We start from the raw sequence: 16947 nt of genomic DNA on the forward strand, positions 1-16947 counted from the left end.
TTTCAAAACGATCACGTCGTTCAATGCTCCATCCCCAGGGACGTGGGGGCAGGAGGGACGGAGCCGGCGCCCCGACAGCACCCTTCCCGAGCTCCCTCTGCTACTTCGCCGAAGCCCCTCTCTTGCAAGTGCACATCTGGATGGTTCTTGGAGGAGTGTCCGTCTTCTTTTCTGGACTGGACACAGCATGAGGGCAAGGACCGGTCCGCCGGGACCTCGCTATAAACCCAGGTCCTCGCCTGCCAACTCCCACGGGTGGTGGGGTGCATTCCTCTCTTGCTGAAATGACAACTGGGCGGACAATGTGTCGGACACACCTCTTTTTGCTCTACAGTTTCCTTTGCATCCCAAAACATCGTTCTCGATCTCCTGTTCCTCCAAACATGCGGAACATGAATTATTTAGAGATCCAGGCTTCATTGTTCCTTGACTTACGTAAAATCATGGAGAAGAAACCCTCCTCAGCGACTCCCTCAGGCTTAGCTGGCATTCTCACCTTTACTTAAACACATTCTGCTGACTGCGGTAACAGTATCCTTTCAACAAATACTAATTTATTCACTCGTTTATTAATGCAACAAAAATTAGTAAGTCCTTAGTATTATATTTAAGACACTGTCCCAACCGCTAGGAACACGAATGATCGGCCTTTAACAAACTAGAGCCTAACGTGGAGACAGACACGGGTAGGAATCACAGAAGGCAGGGAAACACCTAAAATGAGATCACGCACAAAGTTCTATGGGAGTAGACGTGGAGATCTGTTCAGCCTGGAGGACGAGGAGAGGCTTTCCAGAGAAGGCGACTGAGTTTGCCTTTTATTTATTTATGTATTTATTTTTTATACCGAAAGTATCAGAGTGACACTGGTTAATAAAATGATACAGTCTCAAGAGTCCAATTCTCTGATTCCCTAGGTCGCTGCTGGTGGGCATGAAAGCTGGTACAAGGCGGATGGCCCTCGGGACTATCGTGCTAAGTGGTTAAGTCAGAGAACATCGAGAACCATCACTGTCTCGTTCATATGTGGGATATAAAACTGAAAGCAACAACCGATCAGTTTGCATTTTAAAGCCTGATCAGAAGGTAGAAACATCGATGGAATCCCACACAGAGAGCAGGAAGAAACGTGGCATGTGGAAGTATTTCCATATTCTGTAAGTGAGGAGCGGAGGGGCGGCCTCCCAGGGTCCCCTGAGCCGGCGGGGCACGTGCGTGAGGCACCCCCAGGGCGGCCGGCCGGCCTGCCGAGCGCACAGAGCCCTGCCCTCGGAGACTGCCGATGAGGGCTCAGCCCAGGGCGTGAAGAAGGACTCGGCTTCCCCCGGGAAGAGGAGACACACGTCGGAAACAAATGGACACAAAGCATCGTCAGGCATCTGCTCTGAGCCAGCTGGCCGCGGCCGAGGCCGAGATAGAGACACAGACGTGTTTTTTCTTCTCGAGACACAGCTTCCTCCCCTCAGCCCTACCTGTCACCTGGTGACTCCCGGGAGGCATTATCCGCATTCCGTACCCGCCCCCATGCTTGACCCCACCCCGGGCACACTCGCTATCATTCCCTTTCACCGGCACCTGCCGGGAAGTGACGTGGCTTCCCCAAAGTGGTTCAGCGCGTGGCCACTACATGACTCCTGGTATGGAAATAATGACATCGAAGCCTCCGGCCCCCAACGGGGAAGGACGCGAGCTCTTAAGATTTGGAAATAATCATAGGTGAGAAATTGGAGCCCGCGAGCGGAGCCAGCGGGGGCCTCACAGGCCCGGCCGGAAGGCAATAATTACGCGCTCTCCGGAAGTGCCACGCGCTGCCTCCCGGGGGGGCAAACTTACCGCAGGATGGTTTAGCCGTCAAGGGAGCTGTAACAGAGGGAGAAAATCATGTTAGAATTTCCTTGCTCTGGTCACTTTGGGGCAGGGCGTTAGGTCGAGCCCAGAGGGTTCGATTTAAGAGGTCACACTGCATTGGCAATGCCCACACCAGGTGCTAAACAAACGGGCTAGTTCTACGAAGTGTTTTTGTGACTTCACCTAATCAACACGGTTGTGATTGTGATAATGACCTTTCTGGGCACACATCTGATTGTGTTTGGAGACACAGAGTCAAAAACGTTCTGGAGGTCCTCGACCCTTGATTTATCTCAAAACAGATTTATACAATTACAGCCTCGGGCGTCCGACCTTTGGGCCACACTGGAAGATGGAGAGTTGCCTTGGGCCACACGTGAAATACATTGAGACACATAATCACAAAAAAATTTCATAATGTTTTACGTAAATTTACGATTTTGTGTTGAGCCACATTCATAGCCATCCTAGGTGGCGTGTGGTCCATGGGCCACCGGTTGGACACCTGTGTGAGTCTAGACAGTCCAGGTGACACGTTTGTTTAAAAACATGAGAAAACAGGCAAGAGTTGTTCGAATCTCTCTTTTGGCCTTTGGAAGCTCTTTGTGCTAAACCGCTCTCTCAACACATTGAGAGGCGTCTTGTGCGAGCGTCGGGTTTCCACAGGACAGCGTGGAAACCAAGTGGTCTCTGCTACCGGACTTGGAGCTGAAGAACCTGTCGAGGGACGGTGCCTCGCAGGCGCAGCCCTGGCGACCCCTGGCGGGCACCCCCCGCCCCCGACATCAGGCCTGTCTGTACCCCGGAGGCCCTGCCTCTGCCCCGGCCGGTGCTGCGTGGCTGGGGCCCGCGCCTCCGCTGCTCGCCACCTAGATCGCACCGGCCAGGGATGGCTTCACTCTTTTCCACGCCAAGACCCGCCCGCCCTGAGAGAAAGAAGCCCTGGTCTACGTGGTCATTTCCGCCCACGTTTTCAGAGAGCCCACGTCTCCTGGGGACACTACTCCAGGGGTGGGATCGGTTTCGGCATCGTGTACATGCTGGACATCCTAGACACCATTCCCTGCTTCCATCCGCTGCCACCGCGCTGCTGCCCCCTCCCCCGCCCCCAGGACTGCGCCCCCGGCCGCCCCCCCGCAGCGGGACATCTCCAAGAAGGGATCCTTCGGTGAGCACGTCCCAGGCGCGTGCGGGTGCGGTGACTGCGTGACTGGGGGTGAGGCTGTCACCTAGGGTTGCAGAAGTGAGTGTGTGGTCGCTTGCTGTAGTGGCCTGAGGGGGTGGTGTTGCAGGGGGCGTGCTCGGACCTGCAAGGAAATGAACAGAAGAGTAACCGTCAATGCGATAACCGTGTGCCGCGCGGAAGGGCGGGGGTGGGGGACGCTGCTTGAGCAGAGAGAACCTCCCGGCCTGGGAACAGACGCTCCCTGTTTCCAAATAAGACTGGGACCCAAAGACTTAGCTCCGCGTGGATCTTTAAGATCGCAAACAGTCCACAGAATTTGAACTCAACGTTGTCTAAATTGGCAGAGCCAGGATTCGTTCCTTGCTGTAATTCTTACCTGGTGTGTGAGTTTCCTCGACTCACTCCCTCTCTTTCAATTACGACTTTCCTTATTTTAATGAATAAGAACGCCATTTACACTCTTGTACTTTTCATTTCACACCGGATTTTTACATCTTCAGCCCTCACCACAACCCGACAAAATGAGCGTTATTGTGCCCATTTTACAGAAGGGAAGACTGATACCCAGGAAGTATCAGTCCCGTGTGCCCAAGTCAGCTTCAAAGGTGGTAAAGCTCAGTGGGGTCCCGGGGCCCCATCACCTCTTATGATATGAAGAAGAAACCAAATATGCCCAGAAAAATAAAACTTCCTGGCGAGTTTCTTTTGCCTGCATCCGCAGTGACATGCAAACAGACGCCAGGCAGGAAGCCGCCCACGTGTTTGCTGTGGCACATGGAGCTGCCTCCAGGTTTCAAGTTTCTGTTCCACTTTCGTAACCCAGACCCCCGCGCGCCAGCCCGACCTGAGGCGTTGGAGGTGCTGTTGGAGGTGCGTGCGGGTGAGGCAGCGGCGCTGCTGTGTGCGGGGCTGAGCGCGGCTCCAGCCGGGCTGGTGGGGGCCGCAGGGGAGGCGCCGGGCGCAGCCGTCTCTGCCGGAGTCCCTGCGATCAGAAAGAGCGTCAGCACCGGCTCGTGACCCGGCTGCATCGGGGCGGCTGGCAGAAGTAGGGCTCCCGAGGCTGGGCCGAGCAGCGGATGGCCTGTCCCTTCTGTCCCACCCCGAGAGAGGTGCCCTGCCCACTGACAGGCGTCAGCGAGGCTGCGGGAGAGGGGAGCCGAGGGGCTGACAGCTCAAAATCAACGAGGCTTCGTCATCGGAGCTCGAGTCTAAAATTCCTGGGGCCTCAGGGGGCAGCTGGGACAGCCTGCAGCATCAAAATTGCAGCCAAGTGGCAGAGTAGGAGCTGGCTCGCGGGTGCCGAGGGCCCACGGGCGGCCACAGTGCGCTGAGTGTCAAAGGCCACGTCAGGCTGGCACAGGAGGAAGCGGGACTCCCCACATGCCCAGAGCCTGGCGCGCAGTGCGCCTCTCTGGGGAGGGGTCCCTGGAGCGGGCGCTTAGTTCTATTTTCCTTAAAATAGCGCGGAGCACGCTCCTGCCGGCGCCGCCCCTGAGCTCGGAGTGTCTTCCCGTCCCGCCGAGGGTTACAATCTGCTCTCGCACTGTGGGTACCCCTGGCCAGGAAACGTCAACTTGGCTTAGAACCAGAGGGGGCCCCGTGACCCTGGCAGGGTTTCCCTCCCTCCCCGGTCCTACGAGGGTCAGTGCGGAGGGAGGTGCTCTGCAGGGGCTGCGCGTGGGGTGCGGCTGGGGCTTCGCACCGTGAAGCGCCCAGGCCGGGGGGGGGTCACCCGGGCACCACGCCCAGGAGCCCAGCACAGGTGGCCAATGTGCGCCCGCCGGGCGGTCGTCATGGCCAAAGCCGAAGGACGACAAGCCAGCCCCTGCGTGAGCTTGTACGGCTGTGTCACTGTCGCGGTCACCCTCCCGAGACGTCACGGTCCTCCGCTCCCTGACGTCCGCAGACCAACTGTCCCCAGAGGGCCCACGGAAGGGCCCCGGTGCCCGTTCTGAAAACGGCGTCGATGCACGCGCCCGGGGCCTCCTGCGGCCGCTCCCTCGCGGGGACACGGGCATCCCATCAGGATGGAAAGTGCTCCTTCCAAAATTTGGCGTTTGGGCTCCCCGCACTGTCCTCAGAGGCCACTACAGCCCCTCAGGGAACAAAACCGGCAAAGGAGGAGCTGTGCGTCCGGCAGGCCCTCGGAAGCCGACTCCGACAGAGGCGGAGCGGGAGAAAGGCTTTCCGTCCTTTCAGAAGAGAATCGAGACCCAGGCTGACCCTCAGTGGCGCTTGCAAAGCAGCTGGGCACGTCTCCAGACTGTTTCGGGCTTTTCTTTTTCCAAGAGACCCTGGTCTGCGTGCCCCTCGGAGGTCCCCACTCTGCTCCCCACCCCCAAACTCCCTAACTCCCTGTCTCATCTCCCTGTGACAACCACTGTCTCTTGTGTAGGGAATCTCCTGGAAGGCATAGGAGTGGCATTTACAATTTAATTGGGTTAATTCAGTCTCACGGATTTTTAATGGGTGGAATTAGCCACTGTGAGGATTCCTTTTTTAGGGCCGAGTGGATGGACAAGGTGGTGAGACCATCAGCCTGGCTGGCTGGTCCCCTCCGGTCCTTTTCCAGCCCCTTCCCCGCTCCAGTGCCTGAGTCTGCCGATTGGCTAAAAGCTCCAAATCTTTTTTACTGCAGTTCCCATGGCAACGGGAATGAGGCAGGGAGGTGAGAACAGCTCTCTTCCCAGCTGTAAAGTTTGTAGATCGCCTGGGACGAGGTTTTACGCTGAGGGAACAGGTTGACGACTTTGAAGTAGCCATTTTTCCATTTGTCCTGTGTCCCTGCCTCCACGTTTGATTGTGACATAGCGCAGGCGGCTTTAGCGCCGGCCCTGTGGGCTCCTCGCGCGCACCTTTGACCTTCAGGCGCTGGGGTCACGGATTTGTCCCTGTGGCTGTGCCGGTTCGTGCCCTGACACACAGGACTGCGTGTCCGAGTACAAAGGGGCACCGAGAAGCGGTTTAGGTGCTGACTTTGGGAAGAGAAGGGAGGGGCCGTTGCACCTGGTTTTTATAAACACCAAGATGCTAAGCTCGAAGCATTTTGACGTGCGAATGGGGGGTGTGGGCATCTCCTCCTTTGTACCTCATTCTTTACAAAAGCACTTTAATTTCTCTGTGAAAACAAAAAGCATCTGCCCTTCGCTGTCCGGTTTATCGGAAGGAGGTCTTCACCTAAAGGCTCATGCATGTGAGCCTTTATTCCTAGAAAACTCCCCGCTGTGCAGACTCTGGGCCCCCAAAAAAACAGATGCAGAGAGGAGGCTTAATAACTGCATCCTCCTCAGCAGCGTGTTCCCGAGTCTCATACCCTCTTCCTCCCGTTTCATCTCTGGGACAATGCCTCCGGGAGGCATTGTCCCAGAGATGCTAAGGGAAACCGCCCTTAGACCCCGGCGGTTTCCACGCCTCCGCGCGGGCGCGCGCCCAGCCCCGCAAACCTGCTGTCTCCGGGCCGCCTGGCGCCGGAGTGCGTGAGGGAGAGGGAGCCATGCTGGGTGCCTGGGAGCCAGGTCCGGCAGCAGGTGCCTGGGGGTCTGCGTGCGGGGTGAAGGAAGGCGGCGGTGAGGGACTGGCATCTACGGCAAGAATGTGACATCGCTTCGTCAACGTGTCCCCACTGCAGGAGAGAAGCTCAGCTACGAGGAGGTTACCCGGGGCGAGTTGCTATGACCGTTTACCGAACTCTGAAATGACCGACTCGGTGAAAACGTGCGTCTGCCCGTATTGCATTGATGGACTTAATTTTTAAAAAATAATGCAAATATCCCCAGCGGGGCGGGGGGCAAATAACAAAGCTAGATCATTCACCATCACTGTATTTTTTTAACAAAATAAATGGTCTCCAATAATTTTCTGATACTGAGAACCTGGAGCAGGGCCAAGAAGGACCGGCTTCGGGGCGGCCCGGCTGATGGAAACCCAAAGCGCAGCCCTGGGAGACGCGAGGGCCGCGGGGAGCCGCCCACCCGCCCCTCGGGGGGTTCCCTCGCGCCCCCCACCAAAGTGAGCCTTCGTGGCTCTGCTCGGCCACGACCCTGCGCCCTTGGCTTCCCCGCACTCTCTACACTTTACCACAACCGCATGCCCAGAAACCGAACTCAGGGTTTTGCTAAAGACACACTCTTCTGGTAGCTTTAGAATTACAAAAAAGAAAAAGACAAGTTCCCATCATCCCGTTTCCGGTGACATGGTGCCGACCTGTCACACCGGGCCTACTGGCATTATGTTGGGGGTCCAGGGGCACCTCTGTGGGAGCAGCCCCAGCCTCTGGGGAGCCACTGTCTGGCCCCGAGGTGCTTGCGGGTGAGGGTGGCGTGGCGCGGGCGGGTGAGTGGGCGGGCGGAGGCTGAGGAGCAGGGCCTTCGGTTGCGTTCGGTCCTGTGACATTCACGGGAGATGGAGGAGGAGAAAGTGAAAACGTGAGTCACACCCTGAAATGTAACTCCAGCATCACGCTGTGCGCATTAGCCATATACATGCACGTTTATGTACACGCGCCACCCAGACGTGACTCATGGTATACGTACGTCTCTGATGCGTGTCTATAGTTGCAAGTGCATACACATGTGTACACGTGCATGCACACAAACAGGTAAGTACAGAAATAGGGATATGACATATAGACTCAGATATAAAACCAGCTGCCAAGCAGGGGCTACAGACAAAAAACACAGGCTAGCGGAGTTAAGACAGCTGTTCCCCGCCGTCTCGCGGGTCAAGCGCCGGATTCTCGACGTCCGGAGCAGCGGGGGTGCGAAGGAAGGGGCACGGTGCCTGACGCCGCGGAAGGGCGCCGGAAAAGACTGGTCCGTGAAGAAAAGAGGAGAAAAAGGCGGAGTCGCACAGGGAGTGGCAGCGGGTCGAGCTTCCCAAGAGGAAGAAAGGAAAGGCTGAAGCTTACACACACACTAATATTTTAAAAACAAATCAAATTCAGAGAAAGCAAAGACTGGGTGGAAGACTAGAAAACACAATTCACAATCATACACACACACACACACACATATATATACACACACACATACATATAGACACAAATGGCCCAAGTCTAAAAAAAGGGGTTCGTTTTTGGTAACAAAGGAGCCCCGTTGAGCCCCGGGCGTCACTTCCCTCCGGTCCTTTGGAGAGAGGACGGCCGTGCTGCGTGGGGCGGGAAGAGGCGTGCATGTGGCACAGTCTCCGCGGGGCAGGCCAGCCCGCACCGCGGGGAGCACACCTCGTTTTGGGGTGGGCCCTCTCTCAGCGAGTGCATTTCTGTGCCAAAATTGTTTTTTAAAAGACAAAAGCAGCACATTGTGATCTGTGGGCCCTGGGATTATAGAAGCGCATTCTAAACTCTCTGGGTGTAACAGGTATTTACTTCCGTGAACAGCAAACTTGCAGTTGCCAGTGTTTAAAGAACAAGCAGCGGGCGGTGTCCCTCAGGTATTTCAGGTGGTGCAGCGCACTACGTTCGGGAGAAGAAAACAGCACGACCGTGGGGAGACAGCGCCGGGGCCCTCCTGATGGAGGGGTGGGGCGCCGGCGCTTTGAACGTTGCCCCCTCCCCCCACGCCCTCCTCCGCCTCTGCGGTGGAGGTGAGCTTGCTCTCCTGGAAGCGGTGCAGGTGCCACGTGGCCTGCGAGTGACATAAACCAGCTCCAGTGCCCCGCCATCCAGGGCTTCCCCAGATTTGTGAAACCTCCCTGCCACGCCACAGCCGTGCGACCTTCTACTATGAGAGCTTCTTAAGAAGTGAAAGATTGTGCTTCTCACGCAGGTGCAGTAGTGCTGTGTCGCTGTCTGCATAGTTCTTTGTTCCCGCAGTTGGGAATGAATTTTCATGTAATTACAACAAGGCTTCTTTTAATAGCGCAATTCTCAGAACATTTCAAATGGGCCTAATTAGACTGTGCACCATAAGTATTAAATCAGAACGGCCTTACGGCTTTACTCGCTTTCTTAAATCCTACTGCCACCCACATAATTAATCAGGGAACCAATAATACACTCTCAGTAATGGTATCATTTAAGCGATAGAATTTATTTTTAACCAAATGCAACCTAATACTTCTCTCTTACTTTGCATATAATGTGTATAAATTTATTTTCAGCGTCTATGTTGTTTACTTTTCATTTGTCACAGGACTAGGACAGTTGTTAAGACACAATTCAGGTGTGGCAGTAGAATTTAGAAATAAGTACAACATATCCAGGTAGTCCCAGAGCTTCTCCCTGAAGGAATATATGTTTTATAGATAATTATGTTTAAAATTCTCTCTAATTTCTCAGATAATTCCTTAACCTATTTTTTAAAAATATAGTTTGTGCTCTAACTTGAATTATTTGCAGTGTTAAAATTTAAAGAGATTGGAATCTGTCATGTGATTTACTGTCAAGTTTAAGAAAAGCTATTCTTCATATACCATAATATATGAATAAATATTAATATGTTCAGGTAGGTACCAAACTTTATATCTTATAAGCAGAATCATTAAGAACAAGAAAATGTTCTAGTCATAAAAGTCTGTCCTTACAGAATGATTTCATTAGATAATAACGAAAATTTTATCCGTGATAAACAGATAAAATTTGCTACAAAAAAATAAATAAAATGCAAATATTAATTCTTACCAGGAGTAACGGGAACGGTGCTGTTTCCTGAAAAAAAGAAAACAGACATCTCTTAGAAAGTTTCAAATTTCATCCACACATATGTAAATAAGTCACTTATATGTAATTTCTGCTGTCAACATTCACTAAGTGGTGGTTTACAGTACCTTTACCCCAATGAAACTCCCTTCTTCCTCTGAGTGTTAGGGTTACAAAGCCCAGGTGTGTCAAAACTATGCTATACGTTTTCGAATTTTCTGGTAAAATAGGAAAAATAATAGAACAAAGGAGAGCTCTTGGGATTCATTTCAAGCCTGCAAAAGACTTTAGAAAGTTTTCTCCAAATGCATCATTGATTTTGTAGGCGGCGGTTGTTTATTGAGCTACAACTGTGCGCTAGACATGGCGCTGCCTTCCGGGGTGGAATATGGTCAGAGCAGAGCAACTCCCTGCTCCAAATAAGCTCCGACCAAAAAGGTAAAAAATGCCGTTGAGTAACTGAGACAACAGGCCAGCGACGCGGAGGCGAAGCCCGATGGTGGATTCGACGGCGGAGGGAGGAGGGCCGTTCCGTGGTCACGGACCCCTTCGACCGCATGCTCTGTGGCTCTGATTTATTGCCACCGAAATACGTGCAGAGCATTCTATGAAAACCAGTTAAAGGCCGTCACGTGTTTATCATGGAAATGAGAAAAAGGACGCTGGGGACACAGGGAAGCTAGTTCCTTTTTAACAACAGAACCGTGGACACTAAATGTGCCAGAGCATCTCCGGCCACCGGCCTCTCAACCAGCCCACCCGCGCTCCGTGCCTCAGGCCCTAATTCCATTCCAGCCGCTTCAAAAGCAACGCACTCCTGAAGGAACTAAGGGACAGCATTATTTTAATCTAAGTTTTGAAAAGGAGAGGAGAGCCAGGCACATTGCCAGAACGGACAAGGCAATTTCTAGAGACTTATCTTCTTATAAGGAAGAATTTAGGAACGGCGTATCGTTACGCCCTTTGCTAGTATTTTCTCTCTTGAGCGTCGCAGCAACCCTAAGAAGCGGAGAGGGGTCAGGCGCCCGGCCGAGCTCACGGGGCTCGCGCGCCCGCCCAGGCTTGACCTTGCACCTGTGGGCCCGCAGGCCGCGCCCCGCGCCCTGGCCGGGCTTCCTTCCCCCTTGTCGGCTGCTCTCTCCGCAGGCCTTTCCACCGGGACATTCTTCTAGCCCTTGTTTTAGGTTCCATCGAGGCTGGTGTTTATTAAAAGCTCACAAGCTAAGCCTAAAGCATCTCAGTCGGGATTGGACGACAGAGTAAATGACTTACACCGCGGGCCTAAACTGGACCCCGCTATAGCTATTCAGGTCGCACGCTCTGTAGATGGGACAACTGTGAGAAAATTCACAGGCGTGTCTATTTAATTTGCTGCAAAAGATTATTTTGGCAGGAAAGTCAGGCTCTGGTGACATCCAACTCACACACCTCGGCCTCCGGTTTAGCTGGGAGGAGGCTTTGGGGCCAGAATAAGTTCTCTGCACACATCTACCTTTATCTGGCTGTATCTTTGCTTACACATCTTTACCTAGGACTGTGGTTACATCTATACTCATATCTGTGTCTGTAGTACTGGTCTTATCGTGGCTCTGCATTCAGCATTTCTCCAAGTCCTTTAATCTTTAACGCAACAAAATTTAGCGCTCGGGGAAAGCACCGTAATACGTAAAGACAAACCCCATTTCCCTCTCTTGTGTGTTCATGCTCATTTCCCACGAAGGCTTCCCAGACGGACTCTGTATTTTTTTTACACCCACCTACCTCGGACTTTGATTCTAAATGTCTCCACTGAGCAACTGTGGAGACACACACACACACACACACACACACACAGCCTTTCATCTTTTGGAAAGAAAATATCATGCCTTCAGCTTCGCAGTTTAGACTCAGCATAAAACTTAAATTGCTTGTTCTCATAGTTGCAAAAGTTTTATCAGCAGATTTCTGAGTTCAGATTTTAGTTAGCATCAGAAATCACATGAGAATAATTTAGAGTCTCAAATATCATGGAAGCACTCTAAAATAATTTTTTTTTTTTAATGCAAGTCCAAAGTGAAGCCAGGATCCCTAAGAAAATACTCAGCAATGGAACTTGTAGCAACAATTTAATTTCAATAAGCCATATCCATCCACTAGACTGCATAATTTCTTAATGCCAGTTATTTTTTAAAATATAAAAAAATTAACTGCAAATCTCAAATTAGAAACATGAGTAGGCGTATTATAATAAAGACAAGATATCCATATTTCTAAAAGTATGAGCTGCATTAAACTTTCTCTTACTTTCTGCAATTGCACCAAATGCATTTTAGAAGACAGAGCACCTTTGTGCTTTTACATAGTGTCCTTTGACTTTACTCTTCTGGGAAGTACATACGATTTTTCCATGTAAGTGTCAGGGTTTCCTTTTAGACAAAGGCGTTTCTAGAAATATTCCAGTAGGTGGTGCCATAGCACCAAAAATCTGTCAACCTTTTTTTTTTTTTTTTTTTTTTTAAACCCTAAAGCCCTGTTGAGAATCAACCCCTGGAACTGACCAGGGACATGAAACAGATTAAGATGTGGCTAGCAGAGCCTTGATCTTCAAAGCAGCGTTGTTCTAAGCCATGTATCGCTACTGACTTTACCTTTCCCAGTATGTTTCTTTACAACTCAAAATGTTTATGCGATCGCAATTCAAAGTTACCTTGAAGTCACACCTCCAAGTCTCCATCAGAGATTTCAGCCACGACTAGGACTCAATCTAGTGAAAGTGACATTTCAAAAGAGGTGCTTGGGCTTAAAATAACACCTTGCTACCCTCCCCTCCCCTGCCAGAGAGGGAAGGAAGCCCATTTGCAAAGGGATTTGAACTTGTCCTGGTTCCAGAAATCTAAAAGCACACAGTCCGAAAGGTGAAACAAGATAGATGAAATACTATTCTCAGCGTTTCTTATTAAAAAAATGGAAGAAGCAAACCGAGACAAACAGCAACGGCCGGCTGAAACAGGCGGGCACGTTTTCCTGGCTTGGTGAGGACGGGGGTAACACGCGCACACAGACAGGCCCCGCCGGCCCTGCTCCGCGCACCTGGTAGGCGCCCGCAGACAGTAAATCCGAGCGCTCGTGTCCCGTGAGTGAGTATTTTTGGAGTGACCGCCTTGTGCAAGCGCCAAGTCCTCCTCTGGGTTTCAGAGAGCCCGGGAATGCCTTCCCTTCCTGCCCTCCTTTCGTTTATCCGTAAATATAACAACAGTGGCGCCAGTGAGTGACGCATTGTCCTGTATCAGACGACACTATGCAAATCCCTTGCTCGCCTCGGATTCTGCATTTAATCAAGGAGTTGGGGATTATGTTTTCTGTTTTATAGGGAATGATCCAGAGGCTTAAGGAGGTGGGTGAATTGCACAGTCCACACGCCTAGGAAGCGTCAGATGTAAGGGAGAGTACATCTAATAATAATTTTCTTATTCTTTTTATGCGAAAACGTTGGTTTCGCATAAAAAGAATACACTGTGACTACGCCCGGAATCCGAGGGATAAAGCAGTTGCTGTTAACCTGCAGAAGATTACTTCAGGCATTTCGGCTCCCGTAGACGCAGGATGTCAATGTCTATGGACACAGACTTCCTTTGACAGGCTTGATGAACTTCAGTGCGGTTGAGGAAGGCTGCGGTCCACCGGCCCAGCCCTCACCACGGAATCTCAGCGCACTTTTTAGGGGTCTTTGTGCATAAATACTAGTGCACATCCAAGGAATACCGGACGAAAGCCTCAGACAAGACAGAGATTGAGAGACGCGGAAGAGAAACCCAGAGAAACAGAGGCCACGCCCGAGCAGGAGGGACCCCGAGGCCAGAAGCAGCTCGCAGAAGTGAGGCCGACGCCTCCACGGACGAGGAGCTAGAAAAAGCAGTGATCAAGGCTGAGAAGAGGAGTCCGTAGAGACGTGCTAAAATCTCTGGGGCAAGAAAGAAAAAGAAAGAGAAACAGTTCAGCAGCAAATACCATTTGCAGGCGGCAAAATATCTCCAGTACCTGTTGTTCGCTTCTGGGGCAGGCGCCCAGGGTTTGGGGGAGGCACAGAGAGGTGACAAGGACGGCCTTTTTTTGTTATAGACTTCATCCTACTCTTAAAACTTTTGACACACATTTGAATAGAAATGCAAAAAAGAAAGGTGTCAGGATAGAAAACCGAGGATGCAAAGAGCAAAGGTCCAGGGCTCTGGGATGAAATAAAGTCAAGGGACTGGTTATTTTTAAATGCAGTAACGATATCTAGCAGCTGCCCAAAGAGGTGTCCCGTGTGCCACCCCGCCCTCTGCAGCCCACGTGTGAGCGCAGACATACGTATGAGTACATATGTGTGCACACACCTCTAAGACGAGGCACGAGGCATGCGTTTCCATGTCTTTTATGTTGGGCTTAAAATGTCATGTTAGCCAGTTCAGCCACATTGATTAACTGAACAAATAACAACAAAAAAAGTAATAAAGGCGAGATGACCCTTTCTACAAGATTGATTACTTTGCCTTATTGTCCATCTTAAAATATTTGTCTCTCAGTCCTGGGGGCAGAACGGCTACGCGGTGACTCCCCGTGTCCGGCCCCTGCATTAGATTGATTCGTCTTAACGTGGCCCAGAGTCTCACTTCCCTCAGAAGTATTTCATGAAACACAGCCCTAGGGGAGATCTATAAAGTGAGTTCATGTATTAAAGGCCAAGAGAAATTTATGTAGCTTTCTTTCACCCAAAATCTCCCAGATGTTTTTACCACAGATTCCTCTTTTCCCCCCGGAGATGGCGAAGACGTTGTCGTGGAAGGGGGTGGCTGCCGCGGAACCCCGTGTTCCCGGGGACACGGCCGATGGCTCTGGTGGATATAGGTTATGTGATGTATTTATATACAGAGAGAAAAGAGAAAGTGCGTGAGAAAGAGAGAGCGAGGATCGAGGGTATGGCGCTGCTTATGAGTACAAAATCGGGATTTGTAGTCACTTTGGCTGTGCGTCAGATTAAAAATAAGAATTAACCGGAGTAGATCAGACAGAAGGTCCCGGCCCCAGCTCTGCACATTCAGGGTCAGCAGCCCTGAGGTGGGAGGGGCTCTGGGCGTGGGTTTTTCTTAAAGCTCCAAAGGTGAGCGCAGTGGCAAGAGGGCCCAGCACTGCGAGGAAGACACCCCCCTCGGCGCAGACTCTGTAAAAACATGTCCCGGAAGAGGTGGATTCTCCTATTAAATCTTCTTGTTTCTTATGAAAATGTCTCCTTTCATTGATCTAGATCCTGGGGTAAAGACCTAACTTACCAAGTACACTTCAGGCAGCAAAAACATTTGGATTCCATCCATCGCTTCGCAAACGCGTGTTCCTGTAGCTCTGCTCCCCCCAGGCCCGAGAAGTGCAGGGAAGCGCAGGCACCGGGGCGAGCGGTCTGATTAGCGCCTTTGGGGCTGTGAATCACGTTGACTATTTAATAACCTGCTACAGGGGGGATGGCACTTTGATAAACGATTTTCCGTGTGACTTTATCTAATCATTACAGAAGCCCTACAAAGTAGACAGCATTATGCTCTCTTTACAGATGAAGTCTCAAAGAGTAAATAAATCTACGCGAGGCAAAAGCGCCCATAGCGAAAAGCGCTGGGTTTCAAAGAGGCTAACCTGTCTCTACGAAGCCTCAGGTGCGATGCTACAGAGCTGCCGGAGAGCCAGCCGTGAGGAGCACGTTCCGGGAGAGCCAGCAAAGTGGCAGTCAGAGGAAGCCACACAGCGACATGTGTTTTTGAAAGTGTAAATTGCTGAACAATGACTATAAAACAGCGAGATTCTTATTGCTTTGGTGGGAAAAAGAGAGGGCGCCATGTGAACAGGCCCGTGAGAACCACGGTATGAACTTGGCCTTCAGAATTCTTACCCGAACCCTCATGGAGGGAGAACTGGAACGTACCTGCAAAGGGTTTGCTCTTGTGAAAACAGGAAAAGGCTTGTGTCTCGTCAAAGAAGAGGCACGAGGAAGTGAATGGGTGAGTGGCGCTCCGGGCGGGGCAGCGGCCGGGCCGGCGGGGGTGCGAGGGGCCTCTGGGTGGTCCTGAGGCCAGCTTTTACAGCTCCATCCAGAGACCTCTCCCCGTGGCCTGGGAGGGACATTTGGATGGTGTTCTGTGTGTGTGTGCGTGTGTGTGTGTGTGTGTGTGTACCTACGCTAAATATAAGACAGACAGAACTAGACAGACGTAAGTGCTGGGTGGTGGGGCGTCTGCCTGACCGACTCAAGCCCCATCCCGCCAGCAGGATCAAGTCCCCTGAAGCTGGTAATCAAGACCCTGCTGCCTCCTTCTCCTTCCCCCTTGATGACAACTCCGCACACAGAGCCGTCCCGGCCCCGGCCGATGGGGGCGCTGCGGTGTGAAACAGGGCGCCACTGGCGGCGGCCTCCCCACGGCCGCGGGTGCAGAGCCCCAGCCTCGCCGCCCTGCGGTTTCTCCTCCTCCCTGCGCTTCTGTTTCTGCTTCTGGGTCTTTATAGGAAAGGAAGAGGCGTGGCCCCTGTGGTTAAGCTCAAAAGGCTTCCAAATGGTGCTACGGGTTGCCATGGCAACGGCAGAACCGGCCCTGCCCGGTGTGGGGAGGAGCCCCCGTTTCTCCTGGTTAAGGTGATGCAGTCCAATGAGACATGGAGCTGGCCGCCCCCCAGAAAGGAACGGCAGGCAGGGGCGTTTGTTTTTGTTTCAGTGAAAACGCATTTCAAAGGTAAGGTTGATTCGGATGAGGAGGATTCACTTCACTTCAAAAAGAGTTTATTTTGAAAAGGCTCGGCCAAAGCGATTTTCAGGGGAGGCGGGGAGTGAAAGCCAATCTTATCTTTAGTATCAGAACAGGTAGCCCTCTCTTTGGCCAGCAAGGACCTGGCATTAATTAACATAATGAAACTGGGAGGAAACAGATTACAAAGGAAAAAGCAGAACACAGGTGCTAACTTTTAAGCAGAATTCTCATTTCTTTGACCTCAAGATTGTAAGATGGCCAAACAGTCAAGGTGAAGATATTTCATGTTTGCAAAGAGCTCCTTTATCGCCCCATCTAAGCACCACCTCACCTCTGTGACACCACATCCGACCTGCGCAAGCAAATGGCCTGTGCTCGGTGGGCTGAGCGACTTCCTCAGCATCACCCTGGAAGCATCACAGAGGCACTGTCTGAACACAGACATGGCGGGTCATTTTGCCACGAGTGCATGGTACGCTCCAGCCCTGGGCAGTGACAATTTTTCACCCTGGGTATGTCTACCCCTTGCC

General features: G+C 51.9%; 1 protein-coding gene across 1 annotated transcript in view; it reads right to left on the reverse strand.

Annotated features, from left to right (window-relative positions):
* Positions 1-16947, reverse strand: part of PTPRC (protein tyrosine phosphatase receptor type C) — an 88786-nt gene that overhangs the window by 33678 nt on the left and 38161 nt on the right. Inside the window, exons 3-5 of the mRNA XM_054576549.1 lie at positions 9654-9680; positions 3078-3155; positions 1834-1860 (exon numbers count right to left, since the gene is read on the reverse strand). Coding sequence (XP_054432524.1) covers positions 1834-1860; positions 3078-3155; positions 9654-9680 — 132 coding nt within the window. The remainder of the gene's footprint in view (positions 1-1833; positions 1861-3077; positions 3156-9653; positions 9681-16947) is intronic.

This window comes from Pteronotus mesoamericanus, unplaced genomic scaffold (assembly GCF_021234165.1).
Source record: "Pteronotus mesoamericanus isolate MK-2021 breed Mesoamerican mustached bat unplaced genomic scaffold, CSHL_Meso_final contig_347, whole genome shotgun sequence".
Classification (NCBI taxonomy): Eukaryota; Metazoa; Chordata; class Mammalia; order Chiroptera; family Mormoopidae; genus Pteronotus; species Pteronotus mesoamericanus.